The sequence below is a fragment of the Artibeus jamaicensis genome, unplaced genomic scaffold (genome assembly GCF_021234435.1).
Source record: "Artibeus jamaicensis isolate MK-2021 breed Jamaican fruit bat unplaced genomic scaffold, CSHL_Jam_final contig_332, whole genome shotgun sequence".
Classification (NCBI taxonomy): Eukaryota; Metazoa; Chordata; class Mammalia; order Chiroptera; family Phyllostomidae; genus Artibeus; species Artibeus jamaicensis.
The window spans coordinates 21,291,755-21,312,356 of record NW_026521788.1 but is presented as its reverse complement, the minus strand read 5'-3'; the positions used below and the strand labels follow the sequence as shown (position 1 = coordinate 21,312,356).

Sequence of the window (20,602 nt, the reverse complement as noted above, 5' to 3'; positions counted from 1 at the left end):
AACCTAATCACTTCTTATTCAAAATTCCCAAAATTAAAAAAGAAGTGATGTTTTAAGATGGCATTTATTCTTCCAAAATTATTAAAGCTTAAAACTGCACTGAAATGTGAGACACTGTGAGGGTGTGTGTGTGCACGTGTGTGTGTGCGTGCAGAGAGGGAAGCAAACAGTGAAGTCCGGACCGAGGGCTAGGTGGGAGTTCTTTGTGCTTATCTTAAAACTTTGCTGTTAGTTCAATATTCTTTCAAACACGTGGTTTAAAAATCGATTAAGAATTCCCACACATTTCAGGAGATCACAACCCCAAGAATTCAGCCCTGTTCATAGTCTGCGCTACTGCCCAGGGGGCATGGGGCCCTTGGTTTTCCAGAAGCCGTGTGAACAGATGAGAGGTCCCACAAAAACGGACCGCCCGGTCCTCATTTCCAACTTCACGGCGGACTTCTGCAACAGAGGTTCCTTTTTCATCCCTGTTTTTCAACTGCCAACCCTCCTTCAGACCCTGGACCTTCCTCCTTGCCTACGGCCCTCACATTGCCTCGCTGCCAAAATAAATTTTAATAAATAAAAACAATCAAGACAAAGACAAAACCCAGACTAAGAGAGTTCCATGTTGGTAGAACTGTAACATCTGGACCCAGAGTGCCTGGGTTCAAAAATCCCAGCTCCATCGCTTATGAGCTATGAGACCCAAGCGGCTGGTCACTTAACATCTGAGCCTAAATTTTCTCATCTGTGAAATGGGAATAATAATAATATCTACTGAAAAGCATTGTTGGGATGATTAAATGAGTTCATCCATATGAAGTACTTCCATCAGTACCTCACATAGGACAAACGCCATGTATTTACTATAATAAATACATCATTATAATCATTGTCATCCTCATTTTTTCTTTGCAGACTGATTTGCGGGAGCAGAGGAACAACCGAACAGGAGACAAAGTGTTCCTGGGGCTGAGAAAATGGGGACAGAGGCTGGGACAGCCGAGGCCCCAGAGGGGCCGTGGAAGTGAACGTAGGAAGTCTGTACCTGCACCAGACGTTCCCTGAACTTACGAACCCTGCCAGAGCCCCCGGAATGTCCACAGCACAAAGGTGAAGGCCGCAGGCGGAGGCAGCTCAACCCAAAGACCATGGGAAGAGAGTGCCACAGGTCGGTGCTTGTTGCCAAATGGAGGGAGCAGGAGGCCACCCCACGGCTGCCGGCCACCCACAAGGAGGGGCGATGCAGCGACCCCTGGGCAGGATCGGAGCCCTAGCCGCTGGCAGCCTTCGCACACACGGTACGTGGCTGGGCCAGTTCCTACAGCCGTGGAACCGAGGGACAGGCAGGGAAACAAACCTCCAGGCAGAGCCATTGATCGGTGATACACCCGTTTCACTGGCTGACTGAACAGTGAGTCATCCTCCTAATGACAGTGTCAGGGTGTGAAAAGCTCTTAACCCGCCCCCCAGAAGCAGGTTCAAGGCCAGGCCGGAACCAGCCCTTTCCTTGAAAAGGCAGAGCATTTGCTCCAGGTCCCACTCCCCGTAGTGAAGTTAACAGGGGTAACTGCTGGGCCCCATCTCAAAGTCTAACCTGGAGCAAATGGGTTTTCTGGAGAACTTAGTCATGGACCCTGCCGCGAACACACCCTTCTAACGCAAATATTGGCGATCTCTGGATACCCATCCTGGACGGCAGCCACAACCCAGGAGGCGAGGCACAAACTGGAGGAGCTAGAACATCTACAGGAGTACAGGCTTCCAAGACGCAGATAGGACCGAAAACCTGAGCGGGGGCCATTACAGGGCCCTCAGCGAGCTGGGGACACAGCACTCACTGCAACCAGATAGGCAGGAGTGGGTGGACAGCTCCCACCCCTCACCCCTCGGCCAGCAAAGGCGGTGGGTGGGGCTCAGGTACCAAGTGAGAGGAGGGGGCAGTGCTTTCCCAATCAAAGCCCTGCCCTATTTGCTTTCATGGCTGACAACCAACTACTCACAGGAGGCTATTAAACTGGATGGCCGGGATCCCTCGATTAACCCTGGGGCTGCAAAACTAAAATTCCCACTGCCCCACAGGTGACAGCCACTCTCTAGGAGGCCTGGGCTTTGGGTGAGGTGAGTGAGGAGGCCAATGACTTAGAAGTTTTGAGCCAAGAGCTCTGCTGAATCTGTACTGAGGAGCAAACCCCAGGGTCCTTATGGAACGGAGGCCTTCATCCAACAGCTGCCGGGCCACCCCCTTCTCCCCCCCACTTCCCCAGCAAGCATCCCTGCAGCCCTCCCATCCACCAGTTTACCAGGCAGTAGGGTCTCTTCAGGAGTCCACACCCTTCCACCCAGGAGTACACCTGTGACCACACGTTCCTGGGCTCGGGACACCAGTGCCTTGGGACTCGGTTTCTGGAGGGGGCAGGACCCACCTGACTTCCACTGCCGTGCATGATGTTCTCCGGGGTGCCGTATACCTCAGACTCCATGTGAACATTCTGTTTTTTATCGTGATTCACTTGCACCCGCAGAATTCGAAAGAAAGACCCACCAAGATCCAGGGCAATGAAATCTCCCTTTTCTGTTTAAGGAGACAACAGGTATTGCATCAGATTCAAGTTTTACAAGAACTTTACACTCTGCAGCTTCTCCCAGCGTCCAGCCACCCGCCTCCCCCTGTGGACAGCCCTGCAGGCCAGGAAGCAGGAGCCACGCAGACCTCACTGGTGCCCCCAGCCCACGACACCTTCCAGCAGTCACTCTCACTCCTGGCAACAGGGGACTGAAAGTACTGACTCAAGTACCAAGTCCCACCTCTTCTTTCTCGAATTCCTTACCCTTGTCAAAAACAGCACTGCTATCTATATATTAAAAATAAAAATAACCTGGCTGGTGTAGCTCAATGGATTGAGTGCAAGCCTTCGAACCAAAGGATCACGGTTTGATTCCCAGTCAGGGCACATGCCCGGGTTGCAGGCCAGTTCCCGGCAGAGGACACACGAGAGGCAACCATACATTGATATTTCTCTCCCTCTCTCCTTCCCTTCCCCTCTAAAGATAAATAAATAAAATCTTTAAAAACAATAAAAATAAAAACAGCACTACACCCCAGAGAAACCCTACCTCTCAGGGCATCCTGTAACTTGGGTTCCCTCCATGGCAGCTCAGGTACCAATTAACAGTGAGGCCAGAACTCTGTTTATTCCCCTGGGGACTTTTCTTTTCATTGTGGTAAAATATACATAAAACTTACCATTATAAACGTTTGTAAGCGTCCAGTTCAGTGGCATTAAGTGCACTCCCAATGCTCTGCAATCATCAACATTATCTATCTCCAAAACTGTTTATCACCCCAAACAGAAACTCTATAACCACTCAGCGATGATTCCCGCTCCCCCTCCCTCTAGGCCCCCCTGCCTGGTCACCTCTATTTTACTTTCTGTCTCCATGAATTTGCCTATTCTTGATATCTCATACAAGTGAAATCATACATTATTTGTCCTCTGGTGTCTAGCTTAGTTAATTTTGTATAAAATCTCAAAGGTTCGGGTGAAAAAGATGAAGGGATTAAGCAAAACTACAAATAAAATAAAATCTCCACGGTTCGCGCATGCCGGCACAGAGCACGTGTCGGCATTGTTTGGGGCTGAGCGATTCTTCGCTGTGCGTGCACAGCACATGCTGCGTATCCATTCCCGTCGGTGGGCAACTCTGGTTGTTTTCCACCAAGGAATGTCTTAAACAGACGTCCCTCTCGATCACGAGAGCGAACTGGCCTGATACCGTCTTGTGCCTCGGGACCGAGTGTGCAGTAGTAGCTGGGGCGGGCCCCCACAGGGCAGAGGAAGATGATGGGACTGCAGCGGAGACCACCACATAGCACCCGCGGGGTGGCCGTAGGCAGGGCTCCAAACCATTAAGCTGCCATCAAACATTACCCCATTTCTCATTAGTCATCCCCACACATGCTCCCCCACACATCAGTTAAAATCTGTTCATTTTACTTCTGATGCTATCGTGACACTCCCGCTGTCCCAATGCACATCAAGCCAGAGGTGACAGGCATTCCTCCCATGCTGAGCCCCAGTGGTCCTCTAAGCCCTCAATCCTAAAGCAGTAAACACAGGCCTGCTTGAGACATCTTGTTTTCCCAGGAAAACATCTTTTTTGTGACATTATTGAGATATAATTCACACACCATACAATTCACCCACTTAAAGTGTACAGTTCACTGGTGTTTAGTGTATCCAGTTATGCAACCATTACCACACACCAGTTTTAGAACATTTTCACCACCTCGAAAAGCAATCCTGCGCCTTCTATCACTTCTCAAGTCCCTTATCCCCCATGGTCCTAGGTAGCTACAAAATTGTCACCATTGATTTGCTACTCTGGACATTTCGTATAAATGGGATCACATAATATGTGGCCTTTTGTGACAAAGTTCTTACACTTAGCAAAATATAAAATATATTTTTTTAGGAAATATTTTTAAGGTTCATCATATCATAGCATGTATCAGTACTTCATTCTTTTTATGGCCAAATAATATTCCACTGTATGAATACACTTCATTTCATTTACCCATCCATCTGTTGATGGACATCGAGAATGTTTACACCTTTTGACTATGATGACTAATGCTGCTATGAATGTTTATGCACAAGCTCTCGTGTGGATGTTTATTTTCATTTCCCTCGGGCACACAACTGGAGCAGAACTGCTGTGTGGAGTGTTTTCCGTCTCACCGTCTTACATCCACCAGTAACATGTGGAGGCTGCACTTCCCTCACACCCTCCACACTCGGTATTATCTGCATCATTTTGATTTTGTATTTCTCTGACTAATGACAGTGAGCGCCTTTTCGTGTGCTTACTGCCCACTCATGTACATTCTTTAAAGAAATGTCTATTCAGATCCCTGGTTTATTTTAGAAATTAGGCTGTCTTTTCAGTGTTACGTTGTATGAGTTGTGCATGTTCTATTCCAGATACAGGCCCCTATCAGACGCACGACTTGCAAATATTTTCTCTCTTTCTGAGTTGTCTTTTCACTTTCTTGATGGTGACTTTTAAGGCACACAAGTTTTTCATTTTGGTTATTTTCTTTTGTTGTTTGTACTTTTGGTGTCATTATCTAAGAATCTATTGCCAAATCCAAGGTCACAAAGATTCATACCTAGGCTTCCTTCTAGAATTTTACAGCTTTAGGTCTTACATTTAGGTATATAATTCATTTTAAGTTAAATTTTGTATACGATATAAGGTAGAGGCCCAACCCCATTGTTTTGCCCGTCGACAGCTATCCCAGCATCATTTTCTGAAAAGACTATCCTTCCCCTCACTGTAGTCTGTCACCCTTGTCCAAAATCCAGTGACCATAACCCTGACTGGTGTGGTTAAGTTGGTTGGGCGTCTTCCCACAAACTGAAAAGTCGCCAGTTCGATGCCTGGTCAGGGCACATGCCTGGGTTGTGAGTTCAGTCCCCCATTGGGGTGCTTGCAAGAGGGAACTGATCAATGTTTCTCTCTCAGTGATGTTTCTCTCCCTTTCTTTCTCCCTCCCTTACCCTTACCCTCTCTCTAATAATAAATACAAAGAATCTTTAAAAAGAAACCAAGTGACCACAAGTGTGTGGATTTACTTCTGAACTAAACTGACAGCCTGCACGGCCAGCCCCAACCCGCTGATCTCCGCCTCCCCGCCTGCCGCACCACCGCCGGGACCGGCACCACCGCCGGGACCGGCACCACCGCCGGGACCGGCACCACCGCCGGGACCGGCACCACCGTCGGGACTACCGTGGCTCTGCAGGAAATTCTGAAAATGGGAAGCAAGGTTCCTCCAACTGTTTTCTTCTTTTTGAAGATTATTTTGGCTCTTCTGGATCCCTTAAGCTCTTTCATTATTATTATTTTTAAAGTAACAACCGATTTAAAAAAAAAACAACAAAGCATTCTCTCTTAGAAAGCCAGTACATCTTTGTATTTGACCCCACCGAGCTGTAATCTCTGACGCACTGCTCCGTGTCTGGAACTCAAAGTGGTGTTTGGCACACAGTAAGAGCTACACGAATACTTGAACTAACAAGGGTGTAAAGGAATAACTAAACAAGACAAAGAACTCTTACACTGATTATCACTGTTCTGGTCCTCTCTCTCAAGTTCCTCGAGGGGAAGGCAACTTAGGGTTCTTTACACCTGCCTCTGACTCCCCGGACAGCTCAATAAATGCTTGGAGGCTGCTTGACGACAGGGGTTGGGGTTCATTCATTCACTCAGTTCTGGTACCCCTGCTCGTTGCTCATTAAGCAGAAAGCAGTTATGCCCCAGATAGGTTGGGTTTTTTTTTAAATAAACACTTTATTGAGAAATAATTCACATATCACAAAATTCACCCCTTTGAAAGTGTACAGTTTAATGGGTTTCAGTATGTATTTAGAGTTGTGCAACTATCACCACTAATTTCAGAAAACTTTCACCCACCCAACCAAGAAACCCCACACTTGTTCGCAGTCACTCTCATTTCCTCCCAACCCCGTTACCCGGCAACAGCCACTAATCTGCTGTCTGTCCGCGCAGACCTCCCTGTTCTGGGCACTCGGTCAACAGACTCACACCACACGCGGTCCACCATGGCTGGCTCCCCCTGCCTACGGTATTTTCAAGGTTTGTCTATGTCACAGCACGGATCAGTCCCTCATTCTTTGTTATGGCTGAGATGCATTCCACTGTTGATGGATGCTGCTGGTTTTCAGTTGCTTCTATGGTCCAGATGAAAGGGGCCGAGGGAGACTGCTGGGAAGCAGGTGCCACAGATCTGTAGGAAATACTACCACCAGGTAAAAAAGAAAAACTGAATCCGGTATGAGGAGGCCCGCCTCGGGAGGGTGTACTACTACGATATCAGACACACTTTACGGTACCATCTGCTGGCATTCAGTGAGCCTTTCTATATTCCAGTCATTAAATGCCTCAGTCGCGTCAAATGATGCGTCTGTCTCTCTCAACCCTATGAAGTAGAATCCCCATGTAGAACCCTATGTAGAATCCCCATTTTACAGATGTGCAAATACAGGCTGGAAGGACTTGGGTAACTTAGCATACAACCAGCAAGCAGCCAAGCCAGAATTCAAATCCAAAGCCCAAATCCATAACCAATGGATAAATCTGCCTCCTGGACAGACCATGGGGACACGGATCCCAAGGATGGCACATCAGGAATGGCTACATTCCTTTTTGGGGATATTCAACACCCATGCCTCCTTGCAACTTTTGGTTTTGTTTTGCTTTGTCCTTCAAGTGAAGATAATTAAAACTCAGTCCGGTAAACAGCTATAAACCACTTGTGCACAGGGAAATACCGGAACACCTGCTCGAAGGTGTCAGTGTTGACACAGCAGGTAAGAGTTTCTGGCCCCTTGTGCAGGAAGGGGTCAGGTTTCAGGCAGCACCTTTACAGGACCCAGGCCAAAAGTTTTTCAAGCAGGATAAGTGAAAATGACCTTGGCTGCCTATGACCCGGGAGGAACCTGGCCTTAGGGTGCCTGGGGCAAGGCCCATGCTTTTGCAGCTCTGCAAAGACCCCTGCCTCGTCCCCACCTCCTGCCATGGACTGTCCACCCCAGCTCTCTGCTGCTGCTTTTTTAAACAAGCACAGGTCGATGGGGCCCTAAGGAGTAAGAGTCAGAAAAGGCAACCAGAAAAGGTGGCCTTGAGACGTCAGGAGAATGCTAAACACTGGGCACTGCACACACCAGGAAGCGGAGTGTGAGATGCGGGGCCTCTCCCTGAAGGCAGTTTACAGAGGGTCAGCGCCCAGCCCAGCGCAGCGCCCGATCCTTCCCTGACAGGTGACCCTCATTCCAAGGTGTTTGTGCTAAAAGAAATGGCAGTTGGCACCTCTTCTATATGTGATTACATTTGCAGTTCGGGAAACAGGGGACAAACATTAACTCGCTTTCTCAGTTTATGGATTAGGAGGCTCCAGCCCAACCAGCTGAATGACCTGCTCACGGTCACGCCTGCGGCAAGGCCAGGGCCCCTCCCTTTTCTTAGTCACTTGTAATTCTCACAAACCCTGTAATGCTTGTTATTTTCTATGGGTATATGTCCTGTTTTCCTCCATTGGATAATATGCAACTTGAAAGAGGCAACCTGACACGCTTACCTCCCTCCCGCCAGCACCAAGTCCCGCACACAGTGGCCACCAGTTCGGGTTTGCTGCCAGTGCAGTGAGAACAGCCCGGGTCAGGGTGGGGTCTGCTCGGCCCTATTCTCCGCCACCCAAACAAGGAATGACGTCGTGTAAGGGCAGCAAGTGACCTGGAAAATTTTGTTGGCTGTCTAGCATCTCTAGAAAACTACCCTCCTGTTTTATCTTTGAGGTTGGGGGTGGGGCTGACCCCTGGTCTAGTTCCAGGGGACTGATGTGTGACCCAGGAGCCACCCATCTTGGAACTAGGATGGATGGGTTCAGAATGGGCACTCGACCCATGTCAGACAATCATCACTGTCTCCAAGACAATGGGATCACCAGCTCTGAGGGGAGGTGGCAGCGAGGGCTGCTGGGCCATCGCCACCAGGAGAGGTGGCCCCCGAAAGAAGCCAACAAAGAGGCCGAAAGACAGGACACAGGTTCTGACTCCTGGTCACAACTAGCTTTCCCAGTTACATGAACCTGGAATTTGGACCTCTTTTGCTTATACAAATTGGAGTTAGATTTCTTTCTGCTATAACCAGAAAACTCCCAAGTTCAATATTCTTCATTAGAGAATGAGTCCCCCAAATACTTGCCCTCATAACAAAGGGGGTCTATCATCCCATTTTACCTCTTGTTGGTTCCCCAACTCAGAGCTGCAGGGCGGATGGCACATCCGCCGGCTACACAGGCATCAGAGCTACCAACCACGGGATCACCCAGTTTGTCGGGTACCAGGGTAGGGATGAGACAGCCTGTCTTTGCTTCTCCCATTATCTGCCGCACCCTGCCCATAATATCACAGGCATGATGGTGAATTCTGAAAAATTCGGAATCTTTCCTCCAGGGTGAGATGTACATACTTAGGCCTGATGGGTGGGGGTCCTCTCACTGGCCCCATCGGTTGGGAAGGGCCAACCCAAAGAATTCTTACACAGTCAGCTATTAAATTACAAAGATGGAGAGGAGGGCATGGCCCACTGTAACTCCACGGTGATGTGCAGTTTCCAAAGCACTGTCACCTGCTCCCCTGGACAGCCTGAGGCAGGCAGTGCAAGGGTCACTGCGCCCATTTCACAGAGGAGGATATGGAGGCTTAGAAAAGAGAGGCGACTTCTACAAGGTCATACAGACAGTGAGCAGCAGAGCCAGAGACTGACCCAGTGTTCTGAGCTTTTATTTATTTATTTTTTCATTTCAGCCTCTTTTTGTAGCCGTGGGCGTCCCTCCAACCTCCTCTTCAAATCTCTGGCCTCAACCTTCCTCTCTGCTGCTGGTGCCTCCTACTTGCGACTTCTTTCCACATGTCCCGTTTCACTGCAGCCAGGAGAATGGCTCTTCCAGAGAAGGCTCATTAAACAAAGCATCTGAAGGGCCCCTGGCAACTCTCCACTTTCTAATGACAGCCATTATTACCCGCAAATAATAGAAAACAAACATGGGGACAGATGTCTCTCTTGAGTCCAGGCCTGCGCTGGAATACGGGGCAAACAAAACCCCACCTGAGTGAAATGCCTACCTTTGCCTTGCTCAATGGATTAATTCTGCACATGAGATATGAAGGCTCTCCCTCCTGCCTGCAATCCAGATACTTGATGAGTAAAAAAACAAAACTAGAACACTAGCCATTCAGGAGATTTCACAGATGGAAAGAACTTCGAGGTAATCCCACCATCTCTCCAGACAAGGAAACAGAGAAAGATAAGCGACCAGCCCAAATGTTGTGGGCACATAAAGGAAATACTTTCCTCCCTTTTGTTGGAAAGTAGCCCTATAGACTTTGAGGGCTCAAAAAATTACAGGTGACCACACCACAAATCAAATATTTTTAAACTTACTACCCTTTTGGATAGAGTGTGCTAGGGACCACGAAGCAGAAACAAAGAAATAATTCAACTCGATTTGCCCTTAAAAGCTTACAATATAATTGGTATTTGCAATATTCATCTTTTTAAAAGATTTTATTTTATTTTATTTATTTAGAGAGAAGGAAAGGAAAAGAAAAAGAAAAAGAGAGGGAGAGAAACATCAGTGTGTGGTTGCTTCTTACACATTCCCAACTGGGGACCTGGCCCGCAACCCAGGCATGTGCCCTAACCGGGAATAGAACCAGTGACCTTTTGGTTCACAGGCCAGCACTCAATCCACTGAGCCACACCAGCCAGGGAACAATATCCTTAAGGATAAACTAGAAGAGAGGGAGAAAAAGAAGAGGTTTTACAAATCAAACAGAGATACCAGGGTCTTCAAAAGAACACTGGGCAGCTTTGAAAAGAGACGTCTGTTCAGCCCAGTCACCAGAGTGAAAGGCTTTAATATCTTCCTCTTTTATTTATTACCCATTCCCTTCCTATTCCAAAAAGGGTAATGCAGCAGCTAAAAGCCACTTTAGAGTTTAAAATATTTAATATATGGATTACTGAAGAGCAATTAAAAAAAAAAACACTACCCATAAAAAATGTCCGAAGGCAAAAAAATGAGTAAAATGGCCTGACACATTTACAGAAAATCAGCAGATGTTCAATCCACAGGTACAGGTCAGCAGGAAAAGAAAGGTTCGTTTCTCCCTTTGACTTGGCCTCACCTCACCACTTAGGGGCGGGAACAGGTCCCCCTGGGGCAAGCCCCACTTCTCCTTCAGTGGTTTGGGATTACCACCAATTCTACTGCTGACTAATTACAGAGTTGAAGCAGTAATTAACGTCTCAAAAAGGGAGCAGCGCTGGGGTTTACTATGAAGGAGACTGCATTCTGACTACTCCAAGGGACCGCCTGGTTCCTGGCTGACAGTAACACAGGGGAGGTGAAGGTTGGAGGTACTTTGGTCACACAGGGGCAGGGGCTGGACTTGGGTCGGACATCAGAGGCCTTGGCTTCAATGTCAGTGTCAGTGGGGGGCTGCAGGGACCATTCCAAGAAGAGTGCGGGCTCCGGGGTACCTGAACGGAATGCACCCATGAATGAACCAACCGGTGGAAATCAGGAACGGCCATAGGGGAAAAGGCTATCGGGTGTGTTATAGTTGCTTTGTGTCCCCCAAAAAGATATGTGGCAGTCCGAACCCTCGGCACCTATAAATGTGACCTTATGTGGAAAGAGGGTCTTTGCAGATGCAATCAAGTTACGATGAGGTCATTAGTGCGCGTCTTAATCCAACTGGTACCCTTCTAAGAGGAAAATGTCATGTGAAGACAGAGGCATGTGGGGAGAACACCACGTCCTGACAGAGGCAACCTGTGGAGATGCGGGGCACATCGAGAAACACCGAATCCACCACCACAAGCTAAAGAAGCAAGGAGGAGTATCTCAGACGGAGCATGGCCCTGCTGACACCCTGGACTTCCATCTTCCAAAACTGTGAAACAGTGCATTCGTATTACTTAAAGCCACCAGTTTGTGGTGCTTTCTACGGCAGCCTTGGACACTAACACAAGGGTGGAAAAAACACTCAGTGGGGTGAAGGGAGGGCTGAGCAGGTGGGGGTGATAGGGGAAGAGCACTGGGTGCAGGCGAGCAGACCCAGGCCCGCACACCGGAGGGCGGGGCCGCGAACTTCAGAACTCCAGTTTCACTTCCTCCTTCTCCCTCTGCCCTCAACACCGCTCTGATCCTAAGAGGCCAGAGACATCCAGTCCCATCCACACCAGAGAAGACAGAGACTCAGAAGAAGACACGGGGCCCAGGCTCCTGGCTCCCGCCCCGTAACCGCAGGACAGTGACCGCCAGCCCGGCGCAGTGGCACATCTGTCATCACACCTCAGATACAACTGACTGTGAGACACATCATTATGTTACATAAGACAAATGCTGCCAATAATAATTATAACATGTGATTACTGTACAATCCACTGCTGATTCCAGAGATATTCAAATAAAAAAATTACCTTGAAATAGATAAAATATGGGGGAAAAGATCAAACAGGTTCGGAGCACGGCAGGTAAGCCAGGTTAAACATGCTCCTTCCCTGTGGGACTGGCACAGCCTATACTGGTCAGTGTCTGTCACGAATCCCTTCGGCAGGGCTGCAGAAATGCTGATTTTCCCAGGGAGTCTGAGTTCTGAGCCTTGTTTGGAAGAGTAGTTGACTAGTGTAGTTGGATCACACTCTGAGCCCCTCAAACCTGGAAACAGTTTGGGAAGAGTAAGGAATAGCATCCGCTGAGGACATCCGGTCCTAGGTGGGGAGCTGGCTGAAGCAGGGTCAGGAGGAAATAGATGCATTAGCCCTAGGCAGTCACACAGAATCAGGTGCCCTCAAAATATCAGGTACCCTTCTGAGCTCTTCCAAGTAAAGGGGGGACACGCCCCCCCTTCCTCCTCTCTCAGCTGGCAGCAGGCACAGCCACGCCTTCCCTACAGAATGCAAGACTCCACTAGCTAATGCTGGTTGTGTGTGCCATCCAGGGCTGGGAAAAAGCCAGAGTGAGCTGCAAAGCCAGCAACATCAGAACAAAACCCAGGGCACACTACAGTCCGGTCACTCCGATGGCCAGAATCTCTTCAGTAGTTATTAAAACATGAAACTGCTGGTAACCAAGACCTTAAGGAAAACCAAAGGACGGAGGTGAGGTAGATAGTTAAGAACCATCAGAGATACAAATGCCAATGTGCGTGCACCAAGTACAGCCCACCAGTGGCCACAGAGCAAACACAGCACATGCCCGTCCTTAGCATCTGAATCTTCCAGGACTCATCAAGGCTGGCTGCAGGCACAGCAGGACTTTCTCGCAAGCCCTGCCCTCTCCCGTCTTCCCTGCACATCAGCTGCATCAGCTGCAGACTTCCTGACATCCATTTCGCAGGCTGCATACCAGATGCCCAAAATCTGAGCTTTACTCAAGCCTCCAGAGCATGGAGCGAGGGCCATCCTCTCAGGGTGCATATTCACAACCCCAGGAGAAACTTTTCTCCCTCTCTCACATACAGCAGAACCACAGCGGAGAGCACAGAACACGGCTCAGAGCGGGTCCCTGCCCAAGCTGGGGCGGGCACAGCACCTACCCTGCAAACTACTAACTGTGGGGTGGCTGGACGAACAGCCTCCTCCGAGCAGGCTACTCAGCCTCCACTCTGCCAAGTGCAGGGACTGAGCCCCCAACTCCCCACTGTGGGGCAGAGCATTTGCCACACAGACACACACCAACAGGGTAATTTTTTTTCTTCAGTTCTATCTCCCCTTGCCATTTCTCTGCTTCGGGAGCTGCCTAGATTTAGCATCTATGAAATTTGTTCAGATGTGGACTCGAATCTCCCCTCTGAGGCCGAGACCCACCTGGTCACTAGGATTGCTACTTTTTTTGTAGGGAGGCCTTGATGCCCTGATGGTGAGACTCTCCTGAAATGAACTCTTCGTTGTTCACTATTCACGTTCTGGGGACTTAAGCATCTCTAAGATCTTGCACAGCATCTGCAAGATCCATAAATACTACCCTTTCCTTTAAAAAAAAAAAAAAGATTTTATTTTTTCATTTTTAGAGAGAGGGGAAGGGAGGGAAAAGAGAAGGAGAAAAATATTGATGTGCGAGAGAAACATAAGTTGGTTGCCTCTCATATGTCCCCAGCCAGAGACCTGGCCCACAACCCAGGCATGTGCCCTGACCGGGAATCAAACCAGCAATCTTTCTGTTTGTGGGACAATGCCCAACCCACTGAGCCACAGCAGTCAGGGCAATATTACCCCTTCTTATCACAAGCCACTAGACAGGACAATAAGGACAGGTCAGCCTTGTCTAACCACGGTATCCCTAGTGCCTGGCACATAGTAGATGCTCAGTAGACCTACAATGGATGAATGAATTGATAATGGATCAATGATAAATTGAGGATGGATGGATGGATGAAAGAATGAACAGGAGAAAAGATGGATGAAATGGTAAGTGAATGAATGAATGAGTGGATGAATGAGTGAAGGAATGAATGAAAGTTGGAAGGATGTCTCCACAGAGCATTCAGTCCTTGGAGCCATCTCTGGATGAGAGACTCACCTGAACCATCAGGAATGGACCTCACAAATGTTGGCAACATCTTGACTGTGGCTGTCGGGTTAAAATCCCGGGAAAGACCGTTCTTCATCTCCTTCTGGAAACGAGTCATTATATCTATCAGAGTTTCATCGGAGAGCCGCATGGCGTAGAGATACTTGTCAATCTGGGGGAAGGATGAGAAGGGAAGAAAGGAGTATGAATAGGAGGAAGGTCATTTCAGTTCAAGTTCAGCTGGGGAAGGACAGAGCACATGAGGTTCCCACTTGCCTAAGACCATCTGGCTCCAGCAGGCACTTGACCACCTATGCTGGCACGTCCCAAGATGGGAAGCCACGCACATGCCATCAACCATGTCACTCAGAGCACACTTGCAAATGCTCTGAGCCCTAATTTCTCCCCTGTAAAATGAACCCAGTATCTCCAAGGTCCCTTTCAAGCCTCGAATATTACACGGAAGCTGCCCTTTGATCCCCAAGGACATGCCAGAGACACCTTAAGCTTCCACACAACTCCTTCCCTCTATGACAAGTGGCTGGCTCACCCTCACATGAATGGCAGCGCTACAGAGGTTAAGAAGGAGAGCTCCAGGGTCAGCAACCTGGGGTTCAAATCCCAGCCCCATCACTTAACAGGTATGTAAACTTCAGCTTCCTAAACTGAAAAACCGAGATGATTAATAGGACCTAACTCATGGAAAGCTGTAACATTAAATGCAGTGGAAAAGTGCTAAGGACACAGAAAGTGCTTGATAGACATCAGCCTACTAACGGGAGACAGCGGGCTGATGGGTTTCCTTGGGTGTGATTTCTAGGTATGTAGAAATAGTAGCCATATGGCTAGAGCCCTTCAGAACATGGGGCAACAGGACTAGAGCAGAGACCTTAACTTCACCACCCCCAGAAGGTTTGGAGACAGCCCCTCAAGCTCCCACACCCGTGTACCAGGGCGGATATGACTACACTTCCAAGTCACACAATGTACTGACCTAACCTGCTCCTCCTCCTGGGACCCCCTTTCCCCTCAGGGTTCCCAGTCTCCTAACCTCAGGCCCCCTGGGTTGTCATGGGTTGTTCTTCCATCACAGTGTCTTCCCATTCATTCTCCCACAAAGGATTTATTGGGCACGTACTATGAGACTGGCTTTGGGCTATACGCCTGTCCTCACGGTGCCTGTCCACTCGGAGCTCACCAGAACTCATTTTCGGGCACTATTCCTTCTTGGTGCCACTCCTCAACTTAGGAAGCCCTGATAACCACATGCGTGGATTGCTGATTTCTGATTACTCATTCATGCACTGGAATAGTTTTCCATCCTCAGTCCCTCAACCTTCCAACCAATCCTCTTCCACCACTTCCACACTTGCCTTCCTAAACTGTAACCCCTGTTCAAAGCCTTGTAGTGCCTTCCCGTGTTTGAGACACCTGTACTCCGTAGGTGTGGCTCCATGCCGAACCTCCTCTACCTCTCCTGATAAGGGCTGGGCTTTCCCACTAAAATAAAATGCCCTTCCTTCTCTCCCCAGATACCCAAACCTTACCTACCCTTCCATGTGCAGATCAAATGCCACCTCCGCCTGCGGATGTCTGAGTCCAGCTAGACAACCCCTCCCCTCAGCACTGATGTCTCCCCAAGGTCTAGCTTGGATCACAGCTTTCGGCATCTGTCACCTTGACAGTGTCTGCTCCGTTCACCTTGACCTACCTCCCAGTGCCTCGCATGCAGCCTTGCACACAGAAGGCTCCTGGTGGAGAGAGAGACGGATTTATGACCCTCGGAGCCTAAAAAGACCTTGACACCAGTTCGCTTCTAGGAATGCAATCTCACACTCACTTTTCAGGGTGGCTGGCAACGTCCTGGCTCAAGGACACAGAGTCCCCAGTCCTAGGTCATTTCTGCATATTTTGCTCCTTGGCAGCCCTCTTGCTTTGCTCTCCAAGCCTCGTGCTCCCCCAGGCCCTGCCTCCTCTGCCTCACTGACAATCAAGGCATTGGCCGGAGTCCCCCAGCGTCCTCTGTGGCCAGAGACAATCCTGCTCCCACCGCTGATCGCTTCTGCAACCACCTTTTCCTTTCCCCTTAGTGGCAAAACAAAGAAGAGCAATCAGAAACCGCTAAGAGCTCAGGTAGAAAATGCCAGAATTATGACCCTACGAGGAGACATGCTCTGTTCTACCCCCAAGGTTGGCAGCGCTGGATCAGCAGTCCCAGCCCCCACTGCACCCACAGTCTGAGGAGGGCGAGGTGGTCAAGATACAAGTGTGTGTGAGTGGCCACAGGAGCAGCCGGGGGTCTGCTGCCCGCAAGCCAGAGAAGAGTGCATCCAGGCACAAGCAAGAGCATGTGTGAAGGCCAAAGGCAAGGGAAGGTGGTCTGCGCAATGAACAGAAATAAATTCCATACGGATCAGGCACACAGTGTGAGACAACGGGAAAGACTTTCAAGAGCCAGACCCGTGCAGCCACGTAAACAAACCCAGATTGATTCCGCAGCACAGCGAGCCTTGGGATGTCTCTAACGAGCATTCCCAAACAAGAGCTGTGTTCCGAAAAGATCAAGCTGTAAACTGGGTAGGGAGTGGGCAAGCAAGAGCAAGTCCGTGCAGTTACAGTCACATTGCTACTCCAGCACTTTGGACGTGTTTCGACTGCCACGCTCCTCACCCTGCATTACAGTTATCTGTTCACATTTCCATCTCCTCTGATAACATGTGAGTCCCCAGGGAAAGGAAACATGTCGAATAGACCTTTGGAACTCACCCAGTTGCCTGGTACAAAATAGAAAGTCAACTGATGCTGGATGCTGAATAATACTTTATCATTATATCATGGTTTACAAATGATTTCACATCCAGTATGTCATTTAACTTTCAAAGCGACCCTGTCAAGGAGACATTCTTAATCCCCATTTTACAGATGCAGAAACTAAGTGGTTAGTTCGAAGCACACAGCGGGGAATTGGGTCTCATACCTGCAAGTCTAATGCTGCCCTTATAGTCATCCCCGTCCCTGGGGGAGCCCATGCCACTGCTCTGTGGAGGACAGGGAGAAGCTTCTAGAAAGGCAGGGCTCTCCATTACTCCGCCCCCATCCTGCCTCCTAACTCAAGGCACTGCTCACCACAGGGACACTGATTTGAAACTCCCGATGTTTTTGGACGGCCAAGCCACACCCAAATAGAGCCTAGCAGGCTGGAGACAGAGAAAAACCTGCCCCTGAGTGTCTGGGGGAGGGCGTACCTCCTCTGCCTCAGGTTCGTGAATTATCTTCATGTGGTACAACCCCTGTGAAAAGAGATGGGACCGAAAAGAGGATGCAAGCTGGGGGAGAGCTGGTGTTGAACTTGAGGCATCCTGGATCTCCCACGAATAAGGATAAGCTGAAGGGAGCCCTTTCCGCTGCTCCCTGGGAGGTCAGGGGGAGCCTCTGAGTCAGTAGAGAGCCTGGGGCCTGGGCTGCCCAGGTATCCACCGACACTCTGCGCGCCTTGCTGAACAAGGGGCCTCTTTCCCCTCATTCAAACCAGCATCAGGCTGGCTGCCTCTGTCCGCCTGGGAAGGGGCCTGAAAATGGGTGGTGGTGGAAGGAGGTAGGAAAGGAGAGCGTTAGGGAAACCACTCTTGCCTGCTTATCCAGATCTCAGTGTGGCTGTGCCCCATGAAAAACCTAGTAACAGCACTGCTCTTTCTTACAGAAGGTGTGGCCAGAAGCCCAGGATGGGTGAGGTGACAGAGGGTGCAGACCTAGAAAAGGACAACTTCTGGTCTTTGGAGGTTGGGCAAAGTCTGCAGTCCTTTCAGCCTTTCTATTTCCATTCGTTCTTCACTGCACGTCCAGATCTCCTTCTCTCCCCACTTCTCACACTTCCACTTCTGCACTCCATCCTCTTCTGTCAGGATGCGCCTTCCAACCACTCTGGCCAAACACTGGGCCCAAACAATCCCTCCTGTGCCCCCAACCCCCAGCCTACATTTTGGTGACCAGAGGGCACAGCACAGAACCTCTTCTAGCGGCTTCAAGCTGCAAGCCCCAGACTAATGGAACATCTGTCACAGGCCAGCTGTCATTGCACACAACCCGCCGGACTCTGGTTGGGCTGGGAAGCACGTGGGGAGGTGCCAGGACCCCAGACACCACAAACTAAGCAGAGTCCTGAAGACCCTTGGCTGAGACTGACAAGGACCCCGGCCCAGCCTCCAGGGCATCTTTCACCTGAAGGGAAGAGCCCTTCTCAAGAGGGCGAGAGACAGGGCAGCTGCATGGGGGGGGGGGGGGGGGGGGGGGGGCAGTTTTGCCCAAATATTGGGTTGGCAAAAAAGTTCATTCATTTTTTTTCCCATAAGATGTCTCTAGTAGCACTAAGGTGTCTTGAACTTCATTTGAAACAATTTTGTTAGACTGTACTGTGACAGCTGCCATATCAGTATGCATTTAAAAAAACTTATCAAAATTGGTGACTGTTGTGTAACCATTTTAATTCTGAAGATAGAAGAAAAGATGCAACATTTTTGGAATATTATGCCTTATTATTTCAAGAAAGGTAAAAATGCAACTGAAAATTTAAAAAAGAAAGATCTGTATAGTGCATGGAGAAGGTGTTGTGGCTGACGGAACAGGTCAAAAGTGGTTTGTGAAGTTTCGTGCTGGAGATTTCTCGCTGGACGATGCTCCAAGGTCGGGTAGACCAGCTGAACTTGATAGCGATCAAACAGAGACATTAATTGAGAACAATCAATGTTATACCACATGGGAGATAGCCAACACACTCAGAATATCCAAATCAATAAAGTTATTGGTGAAAATGAAAAAATGTGTCTTTTATTTTATGAAAAAAACTAATGGACTTTCTGGCCAAACCCATACTATGAAGTCCTTGTCCTGGTTTGTCCTTCTTGCGGACCAAGAGAGCCTGGGAGCCAGAGGCGGGATCACAGCAGAGGCAGCTCTGGATACGTCAGAAGGGAGAACACGGCCTCACCGAGGCCCCTGGCCCAGAGCCGTCAGCTAATGAACAAACCCAGTGGCCATGCACTGTGCTAAACTCAAACATCTCTGTGTCAACCTCAGAGCCCCTTCTGCGCCCAAGAGAACATGCACAGAAAATCAGTTCAAGACCAGACATGCCCAGGTGAACAGGCCCGTCTCGGCAGGAGGTGTAACCGCTGGTGACCCAGGCATGCTGACCCGCTGTGGAAGGGGGCATGGCCATGGAAAATTTTCACTACCTCTCTCGTCCTCTCTGCGAGGATCAAGAATGAAGCAGAGCCACAGGGGTGGCCGAAGGTACCTGGTGCAGGCTTTCAAAGTGAAGTTCCTGAAAAGGAAATCGGGGAGCTGGCAGTGAAGGGTTCAGAAGGCCTCTTGCTCAAGGGCAGGGCAGAGGTTTCAACATCGGATTCACTTCTCTTTCTTAGACTGACTCAGGTCAGAACAGGTTCTGGGTGATTAGTATTATTCTAATAATGGTCGCATCTGCAGAGGGCTTTTTCGTTTATACACAGGACTTTCACCCATATTTGCCCATCTGGATGTCAGAAAGAGATGCGATGAGCTCACAGGTGCCAGGTGCCGGGCATGGAACAGGTGCTTCATACGTTAGCTCCCTCTCTCCCAGCACAACGCCCAGGTGAGTAGGCAGCAAAGACACTGTCAACGTTTTACAGCAAAGGAAACTGAGACTCGGGACTCAGAAAAAGTCACAGGGTATGTCCACGGCGGCCCTCTAATTTGGGGCTCCCCCTTACATGCTTCTATTCTTTCTCATGTGGAGGGAAGAACACACAGCCCTGGGCAGAGAGAGCTGGGTTTGAATCCAAGACCTGCCATTTATTAAATAGCTGTGTGACTTTGGACAAGTCACATAACGTCTCTGAGTTTTGCTTTCTTCACTCCTAAGATGAGCTTTCACCTCTGACAGCTTCTGGGAGAATTTTAATGATGTTCCCAGAACAAAGTCGGCATCAAGTAACCCTTCCCACCTGCCATCCGACAATCACAAGGGAGACCGTCCCCCTCCCTCGCCTGTCTGACTGACAGAAACACATGTCCCTAACTCCTCCTACCTAAACACGGACAAAAATGCACTGGTTTCCAGATGTTATCGACCCATTTTGTAGAACAGAAAACTAAAAGTAGGCAACACTATGCCCCAAACCATCGCAAATGAAAGATTCTGGCAAAAGTTGCAATGTTTCACTAATTTTTAAAAACAATGAATATTAAGTTATAGTAAGAACAGTAATACACGTTTACTTTCAAAGGATATCCAAACAACACAGAAATGCATAAAAGTCAAAAGTATGAGTTCTCTCCCCAGTCTTCCAAGGGATAGACAGCCCTGCTAATTGCTTCATGTCCTGCCTCGGTTTTCCTGCATAAACACTTACCCATACAGAACTCGGTTTGTCTCATTTTTCAAAAACAGATTTTTTCATAAACACT

At 49.0% G+C, this 20,602-nt stretch overlaps 1 protein-coding gene across 3 annotated transcripts in view; it reads right to left on the bottom strand.

The window, feature by feature from the left end:
* The window catches only part of HK1 (hexokinase 1), a 63,746-nt gene that overhangs the window by 27,808 nt on the left and 15,336 nt on the right, over positions 1-20,602 (bottom strand). For all 3 annotated transcript variants that reach the window (XM_037130578.2, XM_037130577.2, XM_037130579.2), the window contains exons 2-3: positions 14,165-14,327; positions 2,412-2,560 (exon numbers count right to left, since the gene is read on the bottom strand). In XM_037130578.2, coding sequence (XP_036986473.2) covers positions 2,412-2,560; positions 14,165-14,327 — 312 coding nt within the window. The remainder of the gene's footprint in view (positions 1-2,411; positions 2,561-14,164; positions 14,328-20,602) is intronic.